Here is a 19,733-nt window from a genome sequence, read left to right on the forward strand (position 1 = left end):
CTCCCCAGGGAATACCCAATCCCCTGATAGGTCAATCTGCCCCAACAGACTCCATCCTAAGTAACCATATCCACTGCAGCTGTACCCCTGCATAAGCACACCCTAATTCAGTAGTATACACTTCTAGTCCTCTAGGGCTACAAACAGGTCAGGTTTTCAGGATATCCATAATGAATGCACATGAAAGAGATTTGCCTACTACATACTGCCAGAACTGTAGTTAAATCCAAGGGGGTAGACTCGGAAACAAGGTCAGCAAGTATTTCTTCACAGAAAGGATGGTGGATGCATGGATTACCCTCCTGGAAAAGGTGAAGACGACGAGAGCAATAATGGAATTCAAAAGAATATGGGATAAACACAGAGGATCCAAAATGACTACAGAATGGAAATGAAGCAATGGGATAAGCTCTGGTAATTTTAGATTTAACAATTCTGCATGTGGATAACATGCTCGGAGCAAAAATCACTATCCTCAACAGAAGGCATGGGGATAACCTGCACAGAGCAGCAGTGGCTCCCCCTTTACAGTAGGCATGGGAGTAACCTGCATGGAATGGCAGTTTCTACCCTACACAACTTGCTGGGCAGACTGGATGGACCACTGGGGATTTTAACTACTGTCATTTACTATGTTTCTATGTAAGTTGTAGGTGAAAGAAGATATGGTAAGAGAAAATAGAGGAGAAGTGAGAGGAACATAAAAACCAAAGAACTGAAAAATGAATGGAAAAAAAAAGTAAAGTAATTATCTAGGTTCTAATGAACACACAACAAAGCCTGGAAAACTTTTATTTTTGAAAGCAACCTCTTTAATAATTAAAAGATGTTTAATAAGAATGGCTGCCTGAGGCCACCGTACCGGCTCACTGGCAGTGCTGCCTGCAGTCATAATCTGAGTTCCATTCTCAGGCCAGGTCTCTGCTCCCTGGGCCAGCCAGGGGCTGGGGATGCTGCAGAGGTGATGTTCACAGCCCCTGGAGGAGGGAAATCTGGGTCCCTGCTCTTTGGCAATGCCGCTAGCTGGACTGAGCGCCCGTGATTACTCATTCCAAAGGGAGCCGCGGTAGGTGGTCGCAATGGCTGGACTGAAATAAGTGGGAAAAGCAAATCCTCCAGGTAGTTGTGCACAGAGGCTTATGTGCCATAGCCCAACAGAGGGACCAGTGCCAACTGAGCTGGAAAGCAGTACAGAAATGCCAATCACATTTTTTGTTTGGTTTCATTTCGGATCCAAAACCAGAAAATTGACATTTCGTTTCTATCTTCTAGCATGCATTAAATGTTTTAATTTGCTGCTCTCTAAAAAAAAAAAAACAGAAAAGAAACGAATGGAAAAAGTGAGATACATCGAAACACGAAACAAAACTAACATTTTATTTTTCCATGCACACCCATGCTGGAAGCTAAAAGCATCAGGAGGAAACTGCTGGGCCACAAAGTATGGCCAAATATGCAGATTTAGGCAAATGCACCACAGAATCTACCAATGAGTTTCAGTAGCAAGACAATGACCTTCATTCCACACACTACTTCCCTCATACACAACCGAATTTATTATGCAGTTCCATGCTATATATTACTCCATCTGATGTAACTACATCTTATAGGCATATACTTTCTGCTTAATCTACTGAAGAGGAGAAACCAGAGAATTCCTTCTCCTGATAGCAAATTGTACTGAGACCTGACTATACTTTGTCAATCTCTGTGCACGTCAAGTTAGTGTGATGTAGAAGAAACATTTTACTCACACAGCAAGACTTGAGAGTCTGGAATGATATTTCCGTCATATGAGCTGCTCCTGATTCCTTAAAGGAAGGCGAACTGTGTTACTTGCTTATTGCCTTCATTTTCAGCTCTTACACTAGTTCTCACATAAGAACATGCACTATTTCAGTTATTATGCCCAACATACGAAACCCTGCAAGGTCATACTACTCCTTCTGTATCTAAAAGACTTCCCTCGGCTCTGTAATCTCTTTATTAGGGTGCATATATCACTTCCAGGGTGATGACACTCAAATCGGTCCTTCCTTCTCTCATCCATCTCCCTCATCCTGTCTCTCTTCTTGGGTCAGCCTGGATGTGCTTACAATTCCTTATGTTTAACCCCCATCAAAACTGAAGCCTTGTTCTTTCCATCAATAGCATTCCTCCTCTTCCCTCCGGTTTTCTCTGTTTTGCCATCTCCCTCCTCTCCATCTCTGACTCTGTCAAACCTCTTGGTGACTATTGACCCAGCCCTTTGTCTGCAGATCCATGTTTCTACCTTCTCTTCCTCCTAGCTCCACAATATCTCTAACACATGTTGCAATGAGCCCCCCTCTAATGGTGAGGGGTAACTAAAGACATATCACAGTATGAAAGACACCATTAAATGATGCCTTTATGTACCACCCTGGCCTCCCCAATATGTGTAACAGCCTCTTTTTGCCTTGGTTAAGACTCTGATTATTTTTATTGCAATTGTTTCTTGTAACATGAAGATAAGTGTCATTTTGCTACTTTGCCTTAGATTTTTGTTGTATTAGTTGTGTATGTTTTATTGTGCCCCCACCCACACATTTTTGGAAATGTGGGGAATAAATACATTTAAATAATAAATACACTTCTCGACCATTTGGAGACCCTCCTTTTGCTAATCTGTAGAGTGGCTGTCTCTACACCTGAAGGTTACTGGCTATAGGCCCAGCTAAGATATTTCCCCCACAGTGTTCAGTTTTCACTTTGCAAACATGCTGTTTTCTCCTTCTGGCTTGATTTATGTAATGGGTTCTTTGCTTAACTCTCAGACTTTACTCTTTGCCGTTTCCAAATTCTCCAATATCATGAAATATTCAAAGACCTTGTTTTTACCTAGATAGATCAGCCCCTCACTATCTTTCACTCCTAATTTGCCACTAGCATGATGTGCTTGCTCTGTATCTCCCCTGTGCACTTCACAGGAAGCAATTTTTCTTACAGTTTACAGTATTCTCTCTTCTTTCCCCCTTCTCTTCCAGGAAGTTTACAATTGATGCTGAAGAGGCTCCATTCTCTGGCTAGCCTCAGAAGGGCACAATACATTGACCTAAGACCTTGATCCATCATTTTGCTATAAATTTCGCATGAATAGCACCCGTGCTAAAAAGGGGCGTGGTTAGGGGAATTTTTGAGATACCGCAACTTGAGTTAAATTGATAGCAGCTAAGTAGAGCGTGCATCAAACCAGGTCGAGAGTACAATGTACAAATCTCATTTTTGTGTACCTTTCCTCACTCCAAATCACATCAAATCTTCACTGATATGTACTGTGCTGTTCGTACCTCTGACTGTGCATGTAAAACTGGCCCCCAAACCCTAGACCACTACCAAAACCTCACCTCGAGTTACTAGTTGACCCTCCTACAGTGGTATAAATAGTTGACTAGTATGTGTACTACCCTAGGGTATCTCTCTCTCTCCTCCCTTTTGACTAAATTTGCATACGTATCTGGATCATAAGAACCTGTCAGATCCCCAATCAGTTGATCTGTTTCTTATATTTCACTTCCATGGATAAACGCTGGCTTTCTCAAGTCTACCTGGCTAATAACTTGTTATGGATTTTTACTTCAAGAACATGTCCAACCCTCTTTTGAACTCTACTATGTTAGTTGCCTTGATTGTGCGCTGAGTGAAAAAATACTTCCTACAATTTGTTTTAAATCTGCCAGTTTATAAAATTTTCATGGAGTGTCCCCTAGTCCTAGGGTTGTTTGGAAGGGTAAATAACCATTGCCTTTTTGTCTGTTCCACCCCACTCAGGATTTTATAAATTTCAATCCTATCCCCTCTGTCACCTTTTATTTCCAAATCGAAGAACCCTAATCTGTTTAGCCTTTCTCCAAAAGGGAGTTTTGTTCATCCCCTTTACCATTTTTGTTGCCCTTCTCTGTATCTTTTCCATGTCTTGAGATGGGGGTGACCAGAAATGCACACATAGAGCTATGCAATGGCATTATGGTACTCTCAGTTTTGTTCTCTATTCCTTTCCAAATAATTCTTAACATTACATTTGCCTTTTTGAACGCCACCACACACTGAGCTGAATATTTCAAAGTATTATTCACTATGCCTCCGAGGTTCTTTTTCCTGGGTGGTGACTCCTAACATAGAACCTGGCATTGTGCACCTGTAGTTGGGATTATTTTTCCCTATGTGCATTACTTTGCACTTGTCCACATTAAATTTCACCTGCCATTTAGAAGCCCAGTCTCCTAATTTCACAAGGTCCTTCTACAATTCTTCACAATTCACTGCCATCTTAACGAAGCAAAACCATTTTGTGTCATCTGTAAATTTAATCACCTCACTTGTTCCTTTCTCCAAATTATTTATGAACATGCTAAATAGCACAGGTCCCAATACAGATCCCTGGGCACTCCACTATCAACTTTTTCCATTCGGGAAAACTACCCATTTAGTCCTACCCACAATAGGACACTGACTCCAATCCCAGGACCTTTCAATTTCCTGAGGAGTCTCTCATGAGTGACTTTGTCAGATGCCTTCTGAAAATCAAAATACACAATATCAACCGGCTCAACTTTGTCTGCATATTTACCTATATGCTCAAAAGAATCTAGTAAATTGGTAAGGCAAGACTTCCTTTTGCAAAAAACATCTTGACTCTCCCCCATTAAACCATGTCTATTTATTTGGTCAGTAATTTTGTTTTTAAGAATTGTTTCACTCATTTTGCCTGGCACATCAGACTCACTTGTCTACAGATTCCTAAATGACCCCTAGAACCTTTTTTATAAATTGGTTTCACATTGACCACCCTCCAGTCTGGTACCATAGCTATTTTAAGTGATAGGCTGCAAATCACCAGAAACAGGTCTACAATTTCATTTTTGAGTTCCTTCAAAACTCTGGGGTGAATACCACCTGGTCCCGGTGATTTGTTAATCTTTAGTCTGTCAATCTGAGTTTTTATGTTCTCCAGTTTCACTGTGATTCCATTTAGTCTCTCAGAGTCATCACTGTCAAAAAATGTTTCTGGTGTGGGTATGACCCTCAGTAAAGACAGAGGTAAAGAATTAATTTAGTTTTTCAGCTATTTCCTTGCCTCCCTAACTCTCCCTTTTACCTCCTAGTTGGGCAACCAATTGACACCCTCACAGGCTTTTTGGTTTGAATGTACGTGAAAGTTTTTATTACTTGTTTTTACCTCTATGGCAAGCTTCTTTCCAATTCTCTCTTAGCCTGCTTAATTACTTTTTTACATCTAACTTGCCACTGCTTAAGCTCTACCCTACTTTCCTCATTTAGGTCTATTTTCCATTTTTTGAATGATGCCCTTTTGGTTCTAATTGCCTCTTTCACCTCACTATTAGACCACGCTGGCAGTTATTTGGTTTTCCTTTGGCCATTTTTATTGTACAGAATACATTTTGCCTGGGTATCAGGGATGGTAATTTTAAAAGGCAAGTTTTTAACCTTCTGGATTGCTTCTTTCAGTTTCTTTCTAACATATCTCCTCATTTTATCATAGTCTCCCTTTTTATAGTTAAATGAACATAAGAACATAAGAAAATGCCATACTGGGTCAGACCAAGGGTCCATCAAGCCCAGCATCCTGTTTCCAACAGTGGCCAATCCAGGCCATAAGAACCTGGCAGGTACCCAAAAACTGCAGTGGTTTTCCTTAGTATTTGCACTTCAGTGTTTATGTCAAATTGTATTACATTATGATCACTGTTGCCAAGTGGATTCACCACCTTTATATTTTGCACCATGTCCTGCATACCACTGAGAACTATCTCTAATATAGTTCCCCCTCATGTGAGTTCCATAGCCAATTGCTGCAAGATAGCATTCTAGGAACTTTACCTCCCTTGCGTGTCTTGATGTAACATTTGCCCAATCAGTACTCGGGTAATTGATGTCTCCCATTATTATTATGTTGACCATTTTACTTGCCATTCTAATCTCTGCTAGCATTTTCCACTCTATTTCCTCATCCTGGCCAAGTGGGCAGTAATGTATTCCTACTACTATACTCTTCCCTTTTCTCCCTGGAATTTATATCTATAAAAATTCCAGAGTGCAGGTTGTTTCCTGCAAAACCTTTATCCTGCTTGACTCTATGCTTCTACTACTTAACATTTCTATAGCACTACATGACATACGCAGTGCTGTACAAACATACAAAAAGACCATCCCTGCTCAGTAGAGCTTACATATAGTGCCACCCTGCCACAAATTTTATCTTTCCTATCATATCAATATAATTTGTACCCTGGTATCACAGTGTCCCACTGGTTATCTTCCTTCTACCAGATCTCTGAGATACCTATGTCATATCTTTTTTTTTAGCACCATGCATTCTAACTCTCCAGTTTTATTTTTCATACTTCTGGCATTTGCATACAGACATTTTGAAGTAGTTTTATTTGTATTTCTATTTTTGTATGTACCTACAACCTGCTTATTATCAGATGATACAGGCTATTTTGAGTCATTGCTATCTGCATGCTCTGTATTTAAATACATCTAGTTTTTTAAATCTTTTACAACCACCTCTCTATCGAGACAATCAGCTGAAGCCTTGAAGTAAGTTAAAAAACAAACAAAAAAAAGGATAGATATGAAGGATTTAGGGGGCGGGGAGGAGAGGGGAAGAGGGAGGGTGTTTAGGTAGGCGGGTAGGGAAGTTCCCTCCCAGTCCACTTGTTAATTATAAAATCCAGCCTGCATGTTATAAAATCTGCACGTCCATGTGCACACGCGCCCACCTTTTAAAATCTACCCCTTAATGTTCCTCCATGTTATAAAGTTGCAAGGTTTGTAAGATCCAATTGTGGCAATCAAAGTAATTTAAGTATTTTGTGAAAGTATTTTTCATTACTACCGAGTGCTTCATTCTGAGAACACAGTCAGTGTGGCTATAAGTGATAGATAAGAAAACATGTCGTCTCTCTGTCCATGTGATATCCATTTTCTTCAGGCCTGGATTTGTCAACAGGCACACTAAGAGGTAGAATTTAAAAGGGTTACGCGCATAAGTTATGCGCGTAACCATTTCAAAAACCCCCTGTGCGCGCCGAGCCTATTTCGCATAGGCTCGGCGGCGCGCGCAAGCCCCGGGACGTGCGTAAGTCCCGGGACTTTGCTAGGGGGGCGTGTCGGGTGGCGGCACGACGTTCGGGGTGTTCCGGGGGGCGTGGTGCCGGCCTAGGGGCCGATCAGTGCGCACGAGTTACGCCTGCCTGGAGCAGGTGTAACGTTCATGATAAAGGTAGGGGGGGGTGTAGATAGGGCTGGGGGGGTGGGTTGGGGAGGTGAGGGAAGGGAGGGGAAGGTGGGGGGAGGCCGAAGGAAAGTTCCCTCCGAGGGAACGGGCAGCACGCGCAGGGCTCGGCGCACGCAAGGTGCACAAATGTGCACCCCCTTGCGCGTGCCAACCCCGGATTTTATAAGATACGTGCGGCTACATGCGTATCTTATAAAATCCGGCGTACTTTTGTTTGCACCTGGCGGGCGTACTTTTCTAAAATCTACCCCTAGGCCTGTGCCTAGGGCAGCAGAAATTTGGGGGGGGGGGGGGGCAGCAGGCTGTCTGAAGATAAAATCTCATTCAGCAGAGAACAGCCCTCTCCTGATCCAGCCCCTCTCATCCAGGTAGCATGCAGGGAACAGGAGAGCCTGCTGCAGAGCAAAGGGGGAATCCCTTTGGGGACATTAGGGGGGGCCTGAGTAGAGACCATTGGAGGGTAAGGAGAGAGGCTGGAGGATGAGTGGGACATCGGCTGGGGCTCATATATCTGTGTATGTGAGAGAGAGAGAGAGAGGAGCAAGAGTAGGGGGGTAGTGTTCACGTGTGTGAGAGAGTATGATCATGATGTGTGTGTGTGTGTGTGTGTGTGAGAGAGAGGAGCAAGAGTAGGGGGTAGTGTTCACGTGTGTGAGAGAGTATGATCATGATGTGTGTGTGTGAGAGAGAGAGAGAGGAGCAAGAGTAGGGGGGTAGTGTTCACGTGTGTGAGAGAGTATGATCATGATGTGTGTGTGTGTGTGTGTGTGTGAGAGAGAGGAGCAAGAGTAGGGGGTAGTGTTCACGTGTGTGAGAGAGTATGATCATGATGTGTGTGTGTGAGAGAGAGAGGAGCAAGAGTAGGGGGGTAGTGTTCACGTGTGTGAGAGAGTATGATCATGATGTGTGTGTGTGTGTGAGAGAGAGAGAGCGAGAGGAGCAAGAGTAGGGGGGTAGTGTTCACGTGTGTGAGAGAGTATGATCATGATGTGTGTGTGTGTGTGTGTGAGAGAGAGAGAGAGAGGAGCAAGAGTAGGGGGGTAGTGTTCACGTGTGTGAGAGAGTATGATCATGATGTGTGTGTGTGTGAGAGAGAGAGAGAGGAGCAAGAGTAGGGGGTAGTGTTCACGTGTGTGAGAGAGTATGATCATGGTGTGTGTGTGTGTGTGTGTGTGTCATATTAAGTAGATGTTAGGAGCACGGAAGGGACACATCCCTCCTCCCTCCCTTGACCTTGGATTCTGTCCACCAGATCCTGGGACCTCCTTTCCTATCTCCCCAGATCCTGTCACCCACTCCCCAACCCTTCCTACTCCGCCCTCCCCTTTCTCAATCCAAGAGCTTCTTTCTCTCTCTCTCTTTTTTGCCATCCCAGATTTATAATCTTCCCCTTCTCCCATCCTCTCCATCCCTAGTCCTCTCTCCTTCTCGCTCTTTTCCCTGTTTCTTGATCCTTCTCTCTTCCTCTCCCCATCCCTAAGGTCCCTTCCCTGCACTGATACTTCAGATCATGTTTGTTCACTCAATAAAAAGAAAGCTATACGTACCATTTTTATAATGTAATATAAAAGATGGAAATGTTTGCCAATTTGCTTCAGAATTTTCTGCTCCCTGTTGCCCACCGTCAGAGGGTGGAAGAAAGGAAGGGGGGTGGCAGGGGGCAGCAGCACCCACAGTGCCTAAGGGTGCCAAAATCCTAAATCCGTCATTGATCCTCTTTCTGCCACACTGACGTACAGTACAGATCTTGTTTAACCTTCCCCCAAATGAGTTGGAAATGTATTTTCAGTTCCATTTCAAATGCATCCGATATGATGTTCCCAATGTACAAAGTACCTAGAGCATTCTTGACATGCAGAGGGGAAAATGCATTTCAAACTCTTCAGAAGGCAAGTTTAATAAGGGCGCGCTGTGTGCACTGCAGCGGTTGCAGGTGCATCCTCCAGTCCATCTACAACTTTCGTAACGTGCCAGCGAAACTGTGTAGATAAAGGGAATGCGTCTGCATAAATGCATTGTTATACCACGGTCCTCGTGCTTTGTATGTGCATTCCTAGAAACGCATTGTACCCTATCTGTATCCCTTAGAGCTTTGATGTAAACCTTGCCTTGCCTATCTCTGCCGTACATGGAGGTTGAAGAACCCCCCCCCCCCCCCCCAAAAAAAAAAAGCCTGCTGAGTAGGCAGATGCAAACTGTTCATAAACAGAATATGACATGGGCTGTCAGAAGTCATCGCACAGAGGAGAAGACGAAAAAAAAATGAATGTGTACACTTGGTGGAGGGAATAAGGACACCGAGGAGGAGATGGGAGCAATCTGGATATGGACAGGGGCAGAGAAGATAAGGGTGGAACGACAGAAAAGCTGAAAGGCTACCTCTGCGTGCATGCAGCATGTGACCTGACAGCATTGACAGGATGTACATATTAAAAAATGTTCACGTTCTGATTTAAGCTCAAGTGTATTTGGAGATATTCAGCATGCATGCACGGGTACAGGGGCTGTACCATTGTGTCGCAGACATGGGTTTCTTTCTTTGCTCGGTTTTCTTCCTTAAGTGAATGATCAAATGTGTTCTGTCAGTGGATTAAATGAGTGGATATTTTTTTTCCTGACATTTGAGACTTCTGGCAGAAGACGGATTCAATATATCCTCAGCCAGACACTCCGGATAGGATGCCGCAGGGGAAGCTTAGAGAACACTGTGGGGAAGGGGAAAAGCACAGAGAGCAGGGATGCAGACACAGCATGCTGGCAGGGAACAGAAATAGGACCCGGGATACAGGGAAAGGTAATCCAGAACAAGATCAGGAGCAAAGCACATTCCTGTTAGAGGAAGACGAGCTCCAGGACTCTGTCATTAAACGAGTACCGTGGCATTATTCTAGCAGCATGATCACTGGTTACAGGGTCACTCACCTCTCGTCTACAAATGAGTCAAAGATTCTCTGAGGAAATAAAAGCAAGATTGACAATAACAGGCAGCTTTTGTAGTCTGGGGAGGAAGGTTAAAATGGTCAGAAGGGGAATAAATGCTAAGGTGTCTATTGCCAAATGAGACAAAGCCAAATGTACTGCCCTTGTAGTGAACTGACAGCAATTGTCATTTTGGTGTCTCCTCAGCCTAATGCCACACCTCTGGTTTCCTTCTAATTCAGCGGGTCAGAGAATGAAAAGAGCATTTTACAACTGTGTTACAGATGCAGCGACGGCTACAGCCCACTAGGTGGCAGCATTGAAGAACAGAACTGTTTCATGCAGAAAGTTAGCCTTTGCCATCCCTAAATGACCACGAAGGACTCCAAGTGTTATTGATTGGGCTAGCCCAAACTGAAGTACTATGGTGGTGACGGAAGGGGCCTTGTAAGGCTGAGCCTGTACAGTGGTCTGTGCCGATCACAGAAGCTGCTGAGTTTATATTATATAACTACATACAAAATCCTCATGTGCAGTCCTGATCTGTGCAAGCATTCTTGGCCTGTTTAGTGCTGTGAAACTTAGCCACCTCTGCTTTGCTAGGGGGGCGTGTCGGGGGCGGCGCGACGTTTGGGGCGTTCCGGGGGGCATGTCGGGGGCGTGGTGCCAGCCCGGGGGCATTTCGGGGGCATGGCCGAGGCCTCCGAAATTGATCCCGGGCCAGGGAATCGCGCAGCGGTGGCTGATTGGCGCAGGCGTAACTTTCACGATAAAGGTAGGGGGGGGTGTAGATAGGGCTGGGGCGTGGGTTAGGTAGGGGAAGGGAGGGGAAGGTGGGGGGAGGTCGGAGGGAACGGGCAGCGCGCGCAGGGTTCGGCGCGCGCAAGGTGCACAAATGTGCACCCCCTTGCGTGCGCCGACCCCGGATTTTATAAGATACAGGCAGCTACGCGCGTATCTTATAAAATCCGGTGTACTTTTGTTTGCGCCTGGTGCGTGAACAAAAGTACGTGCGGGCGTACATTTATAAAATATACCCCACATTTTTTAACAGACTCTGAAGGAAGAAAGAAGTGCAAATCCCTGCAATACACCACACTGCAAGCTTATGCCAGCGCACATCACAGGACCTTTCCTAGTCACCAATATGGGAAAGATATTCAACATAAGGGAATCCCACTCATGCTCCTCTTCTACAGTAGTATATATTTAATGCAGCAAACATGGAGAGGGATGCTAAAGATAATGTACACAGAGAAGAACAAGGTGATCACCTCTGTTGGGGACCAGACCACTGATCAGGTTACTACAAGGGAAAAACAAAACCATGGAAGACCGTAAGACATTTGAAGTTAAAATGATTCAGACAGGAAGGGACTTATCAGAGTCCCGGGTTTTTAAACTCACTACGAGATGTACAGTTCTAATGCCTGGCACCTTCTGATCACGTTAACGCATCGACCCCTCGTCCCTTTTACCTTCACATTATCATTGGAACGCATTTCGTGATTCACTCGTGTTTTCTGGGAAGTGTCATCTTTTGCTTTTCAGACCTGATGAAGGGAGTGAAGAAAGCTAGTCAACAAATATCTTAAGTTAATCCAATAAAAAAAGGTATCACCTTATACTATTTTTTTTTGTTTGTTAACCTTTATTTCCATGAAAAAAAATTAAAATAAAAAAAAAAAAGGGACGTGAATATCTCCTGCTTCCTTCCATTGGCATCCACACTTGGGAACGTCAGACTTTAGTTCAGCCTCCGATTTGCAAGGATTCGGTTCAAGTGAATATTTATCAAATGTGATGGAAAAGTTAGTCTCCAGAAAAATACTTCAAAATAACTTTACATATCACAAAATCCACTAATTCAATTAAGCTGTTTGCTGTTTGAGAAAACATAATATATCTCTGCAGAATTGATGGATTTAAAAAACAGAAAAAAAAATAGAATGGACTGAGGATATTCACAGTAGATACGTTCAAACCGTCATTCAAATTCACCAGGCCTATATAGGCTTTATTACTTTTATCAATCTAATTTCTCAATTGTACACTCAAGCTCACGTGCTGGAGCCCTTGCACCTAAAACCACCTCCCCCCATTCTCCAAAATATCCATATCCCCTATCCCCATCCCACCCACGGGTGCAACTTATCCCTGGTCCCCTCTCCTCTGTCCCAATACCTTCCCCTGGTCTTTGTCTCCAACCTTCCATGTGATTCGTCATGGCCAACATATCCCTGTCCTCTCTGGCCACCCCCTCCCCCTTGGTTGCACACCATAATGTAACACATTAATCGTTTTTATAGAATGGACATTCTCAAGCCTTTCTGCATTTCATAGTCTTTAATTCACAATATTTTATCTCCTTGTTTCCCCAAGATTATTTTCCATTCCATCGCTTATGTTTTAGCTTTCTCTTGATCTCTCATCTTTTCTCAAGTGTTATTTTTCCATTCCGTTTTGTTGTTCTGCACCTCAGGCACTCTTCTTTGTTTCAGTTCTCAGTTGTTTGTTTCATTTTGCACTCTCTCATCTTTCACTTTTTATACATTTCTCTCCCCCCCCCCCCTCTATACCTTAACACCATTATTTTTTTCCATTCTGTTCTTGTCGCTTGGTTTCTCAAGTCTGTCAGTCTCTCTGCCATCTTTTATTCTTATCTTTCTCATTTGGCTGCCTGATTAAGGAAGGGCTCGACTAGGCTGTGGCATCTCTTTCAGTAGCCTTACAGTCTCCTCTCTCTCTGGTTCAGTGCCGTGGTTCTTCCTGCTGCCGTAGCTAGTCAGCACCCTAGCTCCTTCTTGCAACATCATTGGTACGACTCTTACTTCCTGCATCTCTGCTCATCAGTAGCTTCTGATCCTCCCTAGCTGAGCCCCGCAGATCCTTCTCATATAATAGATCCAAAAGATAGCTGCAGCAGTGGCAAGGAATTTCCAGTCCTTTATATAAGGCCTTTTGGCTTAATTTAAATAACTAACTCAGTGAAATGGTATTGTGTGCTTGCCCCTCTGTTAAGATGAGAATCTTGTCTACTAGGATCCTAGAGAGGTTGCTAGAGACTACATCTTCAGTGGGACTTCCTGGAGTAAGAACGCTTGAAGAATTGGACGTGTGGAGATTTGGAAAGACCTTTATAGCCCTAACATCTCAGCGGGACTCCAGAAACAGGAACTTTTAAGTTGGAGGCATCTGGGCATTGGTAATCCTGGACTGCTCGTATGAGACAAGGAAGACAGCTGAAGCATTTTGGCACGGTGGCCAGACAGTAGCACATTTCTGCATCTTACCGTGTGGGTCAGGCACCAACGGGATCTTTTCTGTCCTAAAGAAAAGGAATCCCTTGTGACCTCAGAGTCTCAATCCAGCAACTAAGAAGCTACTACTTTTATCCTTTAGGAGCCGGGACAGAGGAGGCTCCCTTGCTATGGAGGGAAGTAAGCAAGTGGCAAAGTAAACAATAAGCTCAAAAAAGAATCACTGTCTATAAACAGACTGTATTTTCCTGTTCTTGTAAATACCTCCAAATTTCTATCTAAAAAAAAAGCAAGGCAAGGCATTGAGAACCTTACGCCTTCTTACAGCAACTGTGTTCCCTGCCACCGAGAATCCATTTCAACATGTACAAGACCCCTTAAACAGAACTCATGCCCTCTCCACCCTTGTAACTGGGACAGGGCATGGATACACTTATAATTCTCTCATCACATACATTCTGGAGGGCAGGGTTGTGTTCTTGTTTCATACCCCACAACGCAACTTGAGATCCGCGAATAAAGGCCTACTGAGTATATCTTCACTCCAGAGTGCTCACTTAAGCGAGATAAGAGAGAGAAAGCACTGTCGATAGGAGGTCCAACACTGTGGAACACCATGCCAATAGCTCTAAGGATATTAAAGGAATTTAAAACTTTTTAAAAAAGATCTAAAAACATGGCTTTTCCTTCAAGCATTCGAGAGTGAACCAACTAAGTAATTCAGGGAAAAAGAGGCTTTGTAAGAAGTTTTGCTATCTTTGATATGTACTTTGTTTTTTATTTATTTGTTTTACTTTATTTTATATTCTATGTTTTTGATAATTGCCAGTTGAAAGTGATTTTATTTAACTGGTTGCTGTAAAACCGCTGTGATTGAAAATAACAGAACAACAGTATATAAATGAAATGAAATACATAAAATATTCAAGAGTACAGCTCATGTGTTAGAGCATACGGTATCCATGCTACACACCCTGATTTATGTAGGACAGTGATTCTTAATTCTGGTCCTTGAGAAACAAAAAAGCTCTGGCCAACTATGAAAATTGGCCTTGTTCTTACTCCAAATATGCAGTATGCTAATATAACTCATGATTATTCTTTGCAGATATTCTGAAATAGAGAATGGATGCTCCCCTAAGATATAAATCAAGAAGGTGTAGGGCAGTGGTCCCCAGCTCTTTCTTGGAGGTTTTCCTAATAATTCTGATTTTCAAGATATCCAGAATGAATATGCATGAGAAACATTTGTATGTACTGGAGTGGTGGGCCTGAAAGGCAGGGAGTCACACAAGGTCCGGGACAAACTCCTTTCTTTCTCTGTCCAAACAGCCCCAGGGTGTCTGGCTCTTTCCAAAGTGGGAAAATACTTCTCCAATGCCAAAGGTGTATTGGAGACTCTTTATGTCTCTTCTGAGGAGTTTTCTCTTCATTGTATTTTGAAGGGATGTGAGTTCCAACAAAGTACTCTGGACTCTCAGGATGGATGTCCAAATAAACTTTTACTGCAGAAGTTCTTCAAACAACGTTATGGCATTATACACACCCAGTCTCAGTACCAATTAGCACAGTTCCTCCAATCTTTATTTGTGCACGTGTCCCTCTGTAGATGGGCCAAGGAAGAGCTCACCCTCCAGTAAGACTTTCCAGATGGACGGGGGCATCCCCTTCCAAAACTGCAGGACATCAAAAGCACTACATGGCCCCCAAGTGTACCTCTTCTCCTGAGGGTGAAGACTCTGGATAGGGGTCTTTGAGTTTCTCTCTCCAGATGACACACGAGATCTTTCAAATGAAAAGTCCGGGAAGCAGGGAACCATCAGCTGCTTCTAATTTCCCCCACTTTACGGCAGGGAAGGGTGGCAGCAAAAACCAGATCCATAATATGAAGTCCTTATACAAATGTGAAAAACACACCCTGGAGGTCTCTTGCAGCAGGTCGCTATCAGCCACCACCCACGGGGTTGTGAGATAGAGTGGTTAGAGTCTTCCCTATCCTGGCCACCCCAGAAAAGAGACTTCTCCATAATCCCTTCCCAGGCCATGAAAGAGTTCTCGCAAGGAATTCCAAAATCTCATTCAAATTCCCAGGAGCACCCCAGTCAGGCTGGTTGGTACTGGAAAGAGTCAAGCCTCCTGCCTTTCCTTTAAGACTAAGAAGCCTGATCCTAAGAATAGGCCATAACCATGCCAGTAAAAATCTCCTAGTTCCTCACAACTCCAAACCAAATCTGTTCTTCCAACAGATCTATGACTCAGGCTACTTTTATACAGGTGTGTGTGTGTGTGGGGGGGGGGGATGACTATTCCAGCAACTTCACTGGGAGGTGCTGTTCCAGAAATGGTATGTCCCTTCATCTACTGCCTAACCGTAACCAAGGGTTTAGGAACTAGGGTCATTTAGTGGTGACCCCAAGGTGTCTCCACACAAATCTATCTCATGCATATTTATTGTACCTAGAGTTGCCCACTGGCTCCAGAATTTCAGGACAGGTTGATCCAGTCCTGGTTTTACTCCACTGCATGCAGGTACTTATAGTCTTGCTTTTTTTAGGGAATGTAATAGGGAAATCAGAATAAATCCCAGCATGCAATGGGGTAAAACCAGGATTGGATCAACCTGTCCTGAAAATCTGGAGCCAGTTGGCAACCCTAATTGTAGCCAGTCAGAAAACCAGACTGGTTAGGTGTACCTCTAGAATTAGGTTGGGAAACACTGGTGTAGGGAGAGGAAGGGATGTGATTTTATAAATGGCCTCCTGTGTTATGCTCAGGCTTGTGGACCCTTGAGCCGATGGGAGGATGGAATACCTGGGGGGAAGGCCCGAAGGTTCTCCCATCGGGTGGCGAGGCAGGAACCAAAGATGTGATCGGTGGACCCTCGACACTGTAGGCAGGCGTGACGGTGGGAGCGGACAACGAGTCGTGACGTCAAGGCTGGAGGTGTGTCTTCACCGCTGGAGGTCCGCGGTCTCCCCGGGAGGAGCCCGTAGGGACCCGGACCGCTGGGGCTTAGGTAGACCTTTGAGAGGTCAGGCAGCTAATTTACGGTGCAAGGGCAGACTGGAGCTTCACCCCTGGAAGCCCGAGGTCCCCCCGGGAGGAGCCTGTAGGGACCTGGACCACTGGGACTTAGGCGGTCCCTTGGAGGCGATGGTCAGAAGGAAGTCCGAAGTCGAGAGCCAGAGGGTCATCGCTCACCAGTCCGGGGTCTCGCACCAGAGGGTCACCACTTGCCAGTCCGAAGTCAATACCAGGAATCACCGCCAGCCGATCCGAAGTCAGTACCAGGAATCACCGCTAGCCGATCCGAAGTCAGGAACCAGGAAACCAAGACAAGCTGGAACGAGGAATCAAGACGCTGGAACTCTCCGAAGCAAGCAGACTAAGACAATGCTCACAGGAGATGTTGCCAAGTCAAGGAATGGTAAGAGGAAGTCTCCTTTTATACTTCCTCTGAGCCTGTGGATAGAAGTCAGCTGTATCCAATTAAAGGGACGAGGTTGCTAGGGCTAATTTTATCCTAAGAACTACAGGTTCACAGGTGCAGTGGGGTAAAACCAGAACTTACTCTTATGACACGGACCATCTGGTCTCCTCATTCTTCTCCCATTTGCAAGCTGTGATGTCCTTTTAAAGTCAGAGCTTAGTTCCAGGTTGTGAACTTACATCACAGTGAACTGTGGGAGCGGTGGTCCTGTTTGAAACCAGCTCAAATAAAAAATAAGTACCCAAAGTGCATCAGAAAGGGTTATGAAAATGCCAGGACTGGTCTTCCTCCAGAGAGTCATATGGCAGCACTGAAGGGAACTGGCAGATCTTCCATTCTCTGAGATGGCTGCTTGTATGTTTCTGAAATGCATTTATGAAGCATATTAGAGATGAAAGCATGAATCCATGGTAGCTGAACATCTCTATCATACTCCCCTTGTCTTTCATATCTTCCAGGGTATTCATATTTAGATCCCTAAATCTTATCCCATATGGATTTTGGTTTAGCCCCTTAAGAACATAAGAAATTGCCATGCTGGGTCAGACCAAGGGTCCATCAAACCCAGCATCCTGTTTCCAACAGAGGCCAAACCAGGCCACAAGAACCTGGCAATTACCCAAACACTAAGAAGATCCCATGCCACTGATGCAATTAATAGCAGTGGCTATTCGCTAAGTAAATTTGATTAATAGCTGTTAATGGTCTTCTCCTTAAAGAACTTATCCAAACCTTTTTTGAACCAGCTACACTAACTGCACTAACCACATCCTCTGGCAACAAATTCCAGAGCTTTATTATGCGTTGAGTGAAAAAGAAATTTCTACGATTAGTCTTAAATGTGTTACTTGCTAATTTCATGGAATGCCCCCTAGTCCTTCTATTATTTTGATAGCCTCTCTCTGGACCACCTCCATGCATCTATATCCTCCAGACCTAGACACACTAGTCTAGGTAATGTCTCACCAACGATCTGTATTGAGACATTATAGCCCCTTTTTCTTTTGTTGGTTATGCCCCTTCCTATACACCCTAGCTTCCCTCAGGATCAGCTTGCTGCCTTATCAAACTGTTTCAGTATCTTGAGATCCTCAGACTTTACTCTGATATGTTGGTACATATCAGTGCGCTGCTCCCTTGGATATCTGCTCTCCAAATGAAGGACTCTGCATTTTATTGCATTGGATCTTAACTGCCATGTACCTTAACCACTCCTCAGGCTTTCTCAGATCACTTTGAATTCTGTCTATTCCCTCCAGGATGTCCACTCTATTGCATTTCTTCCCATCATCTGAAAAAAAGGCTCCTTCTAATCCTGCTGCAAAATCGCTCACAAAGATATTGAACAACACTGGCCCCAGGAGTGATCCCTGAGTCACTCTGCTAATCACCTTTCTCTCCTCAGAGTGAATTCCATTTATCACTCCCTTCTGTTGTCTATCACTCAGCCAGTTTCTAATCCACTCTACCACCTTGGGAAGCAACCCCTGGCTGCTCAGCTTATTAATGAGCCTCATGTGCAGGACAATATCAAAAGCTTTAATGAAATACCACATCCAGCACATGCCTTTGATCTAATTCTCCAGTCATCCAATCAAGACATTGATCAGATGTGTTTGACACAATCTCCTTCTAGTAAAAACACTGCTGCCTCTGGATCCTGCAACCTGCTGAAATCTAGACGCTTCACTATCCTTTCCTTCAGTAGCATTGCCATTAATTTTCCCAGGGTAAGACTAACTGGGACCAACCTCCTCTTCTTTTCTAGCCCTGTGGAACCACTGCCATCTCCCAAGAGCTATTGAAAAACAGTTTATGTTATTACATGCCTATATAATAAGTCTGGAAGTGAGGTACAAGCAAAAATAAAATAACAGTGAACAAACAAAACAAATCTGGAAAATACATAATAGCAATAAATAAACACAAAGGCAATAACAAGTATGAAAAACAAAATATACAAATCAAATATGCAAAAATAAACCTCAATCAGATCTGGTTTTTAAACAATGACAGAAATCTAATACTAATAAATGAATTGTTGTCATGGCTAATATAAATACTTTGATAAAATCACAAGTAATGAAACACAAATTAAATAAAACACAAAATCAAAAGTATACCTATAGATACAATAAAAGAGCTGAAGATGCCAAAAGCTGAAATTATAGGACTGAATTTTCAAAAGAATTTACATGCATAAAATCCAATTTTATGAGTGTAAATGGGCTTTTGAAAACTGGACATGGGTTGTATGTATAAACGTGATTCCACGCATACTCTTGACGCACACAGCAAAAAAGCATTCCAGGGGTTGGAGCTGGGGGGCGAGGACAGCATTTTTACTGGCTATATTTCAAAACTTTGAAAATGTAGGCGAAAGTCTGTGTCTGCTTTGGACATGCAAACTTTACCTCCCTGCAATTGCTGAAAGTTACCCTCATATTCATTTTATTTATATATTCAGCTCAGGAATTTTTATTGGTAACTCAAAGGGAGTTGCATTCAAGTGCAGTAAATATTTTCTCTTTCCCATAGGGCTTACAATCTAAGGGGATCACTTACAGGGCTGAATTTAAAATACCACGTGTTATTCTTCCCCAGGCACCATGAGTATGTTAATGACCTCTTTAGCATGCAAATGCATGATCACTAGCTCATGACTTCTCTAAAACATACAAATCAAATAATGTGGCTTGCCTCCAAAATCGCAAGCCACTTTATCTGAAATGAATTGAAGCATTAGGACACTAACTCGATGCTCCCAGGCCATGCCTTAAAA

The 19,733-nt window shown here is 43.6% G+C and overlaps 1 protein-coding gene across 3 annotated transcripts in view; it reads right to left on the bottom strand.

The window, feature by feature from the left end:
* Positions 1–19,733, bottom strand: part of LINGO1 (leucine rich repeat and Ig domain containing 1) — a 1,111,620-nt gene that overhangs the window by 128,849 nt on the left and 963,038 nt on the right. For 2 of the 3 annotated variants that reach the window (XM_029575323.1, XM_029575322.1), the window contains one exon: positions 11,680–11,754. The exons of the other annotated variant lie outside the window; for it this stretch is intronic. In XM_029575323.1, coding sequence (XP_029431183.1) covers positions 11,680–11,703 — 24 coding nt within the window. In that variant the 5' untranslated portion in view covers positions 11,704–11,754. The remainder of the gene's footprint in view (positions 1–11,679; positions 11,755–19,733) is intronic. 3 annotated transcript variants of the gene reach the window in all.

This window comes from Rhinatrema bivittatum, chromosome 13 (assembly GCF_901001135.1).
Source record: "Rhinatrema bivittatum chromosome 13, aRhiBiv1.1, whole genome shotgun sequence".
Classification (NCBI taxonomy): Eukaryota; Metazoa; Chordata; class Amphibia; order Gymnophiona; family Rhinatrematidae; genus Rhinatrema; species Rhinatrema bivittatum.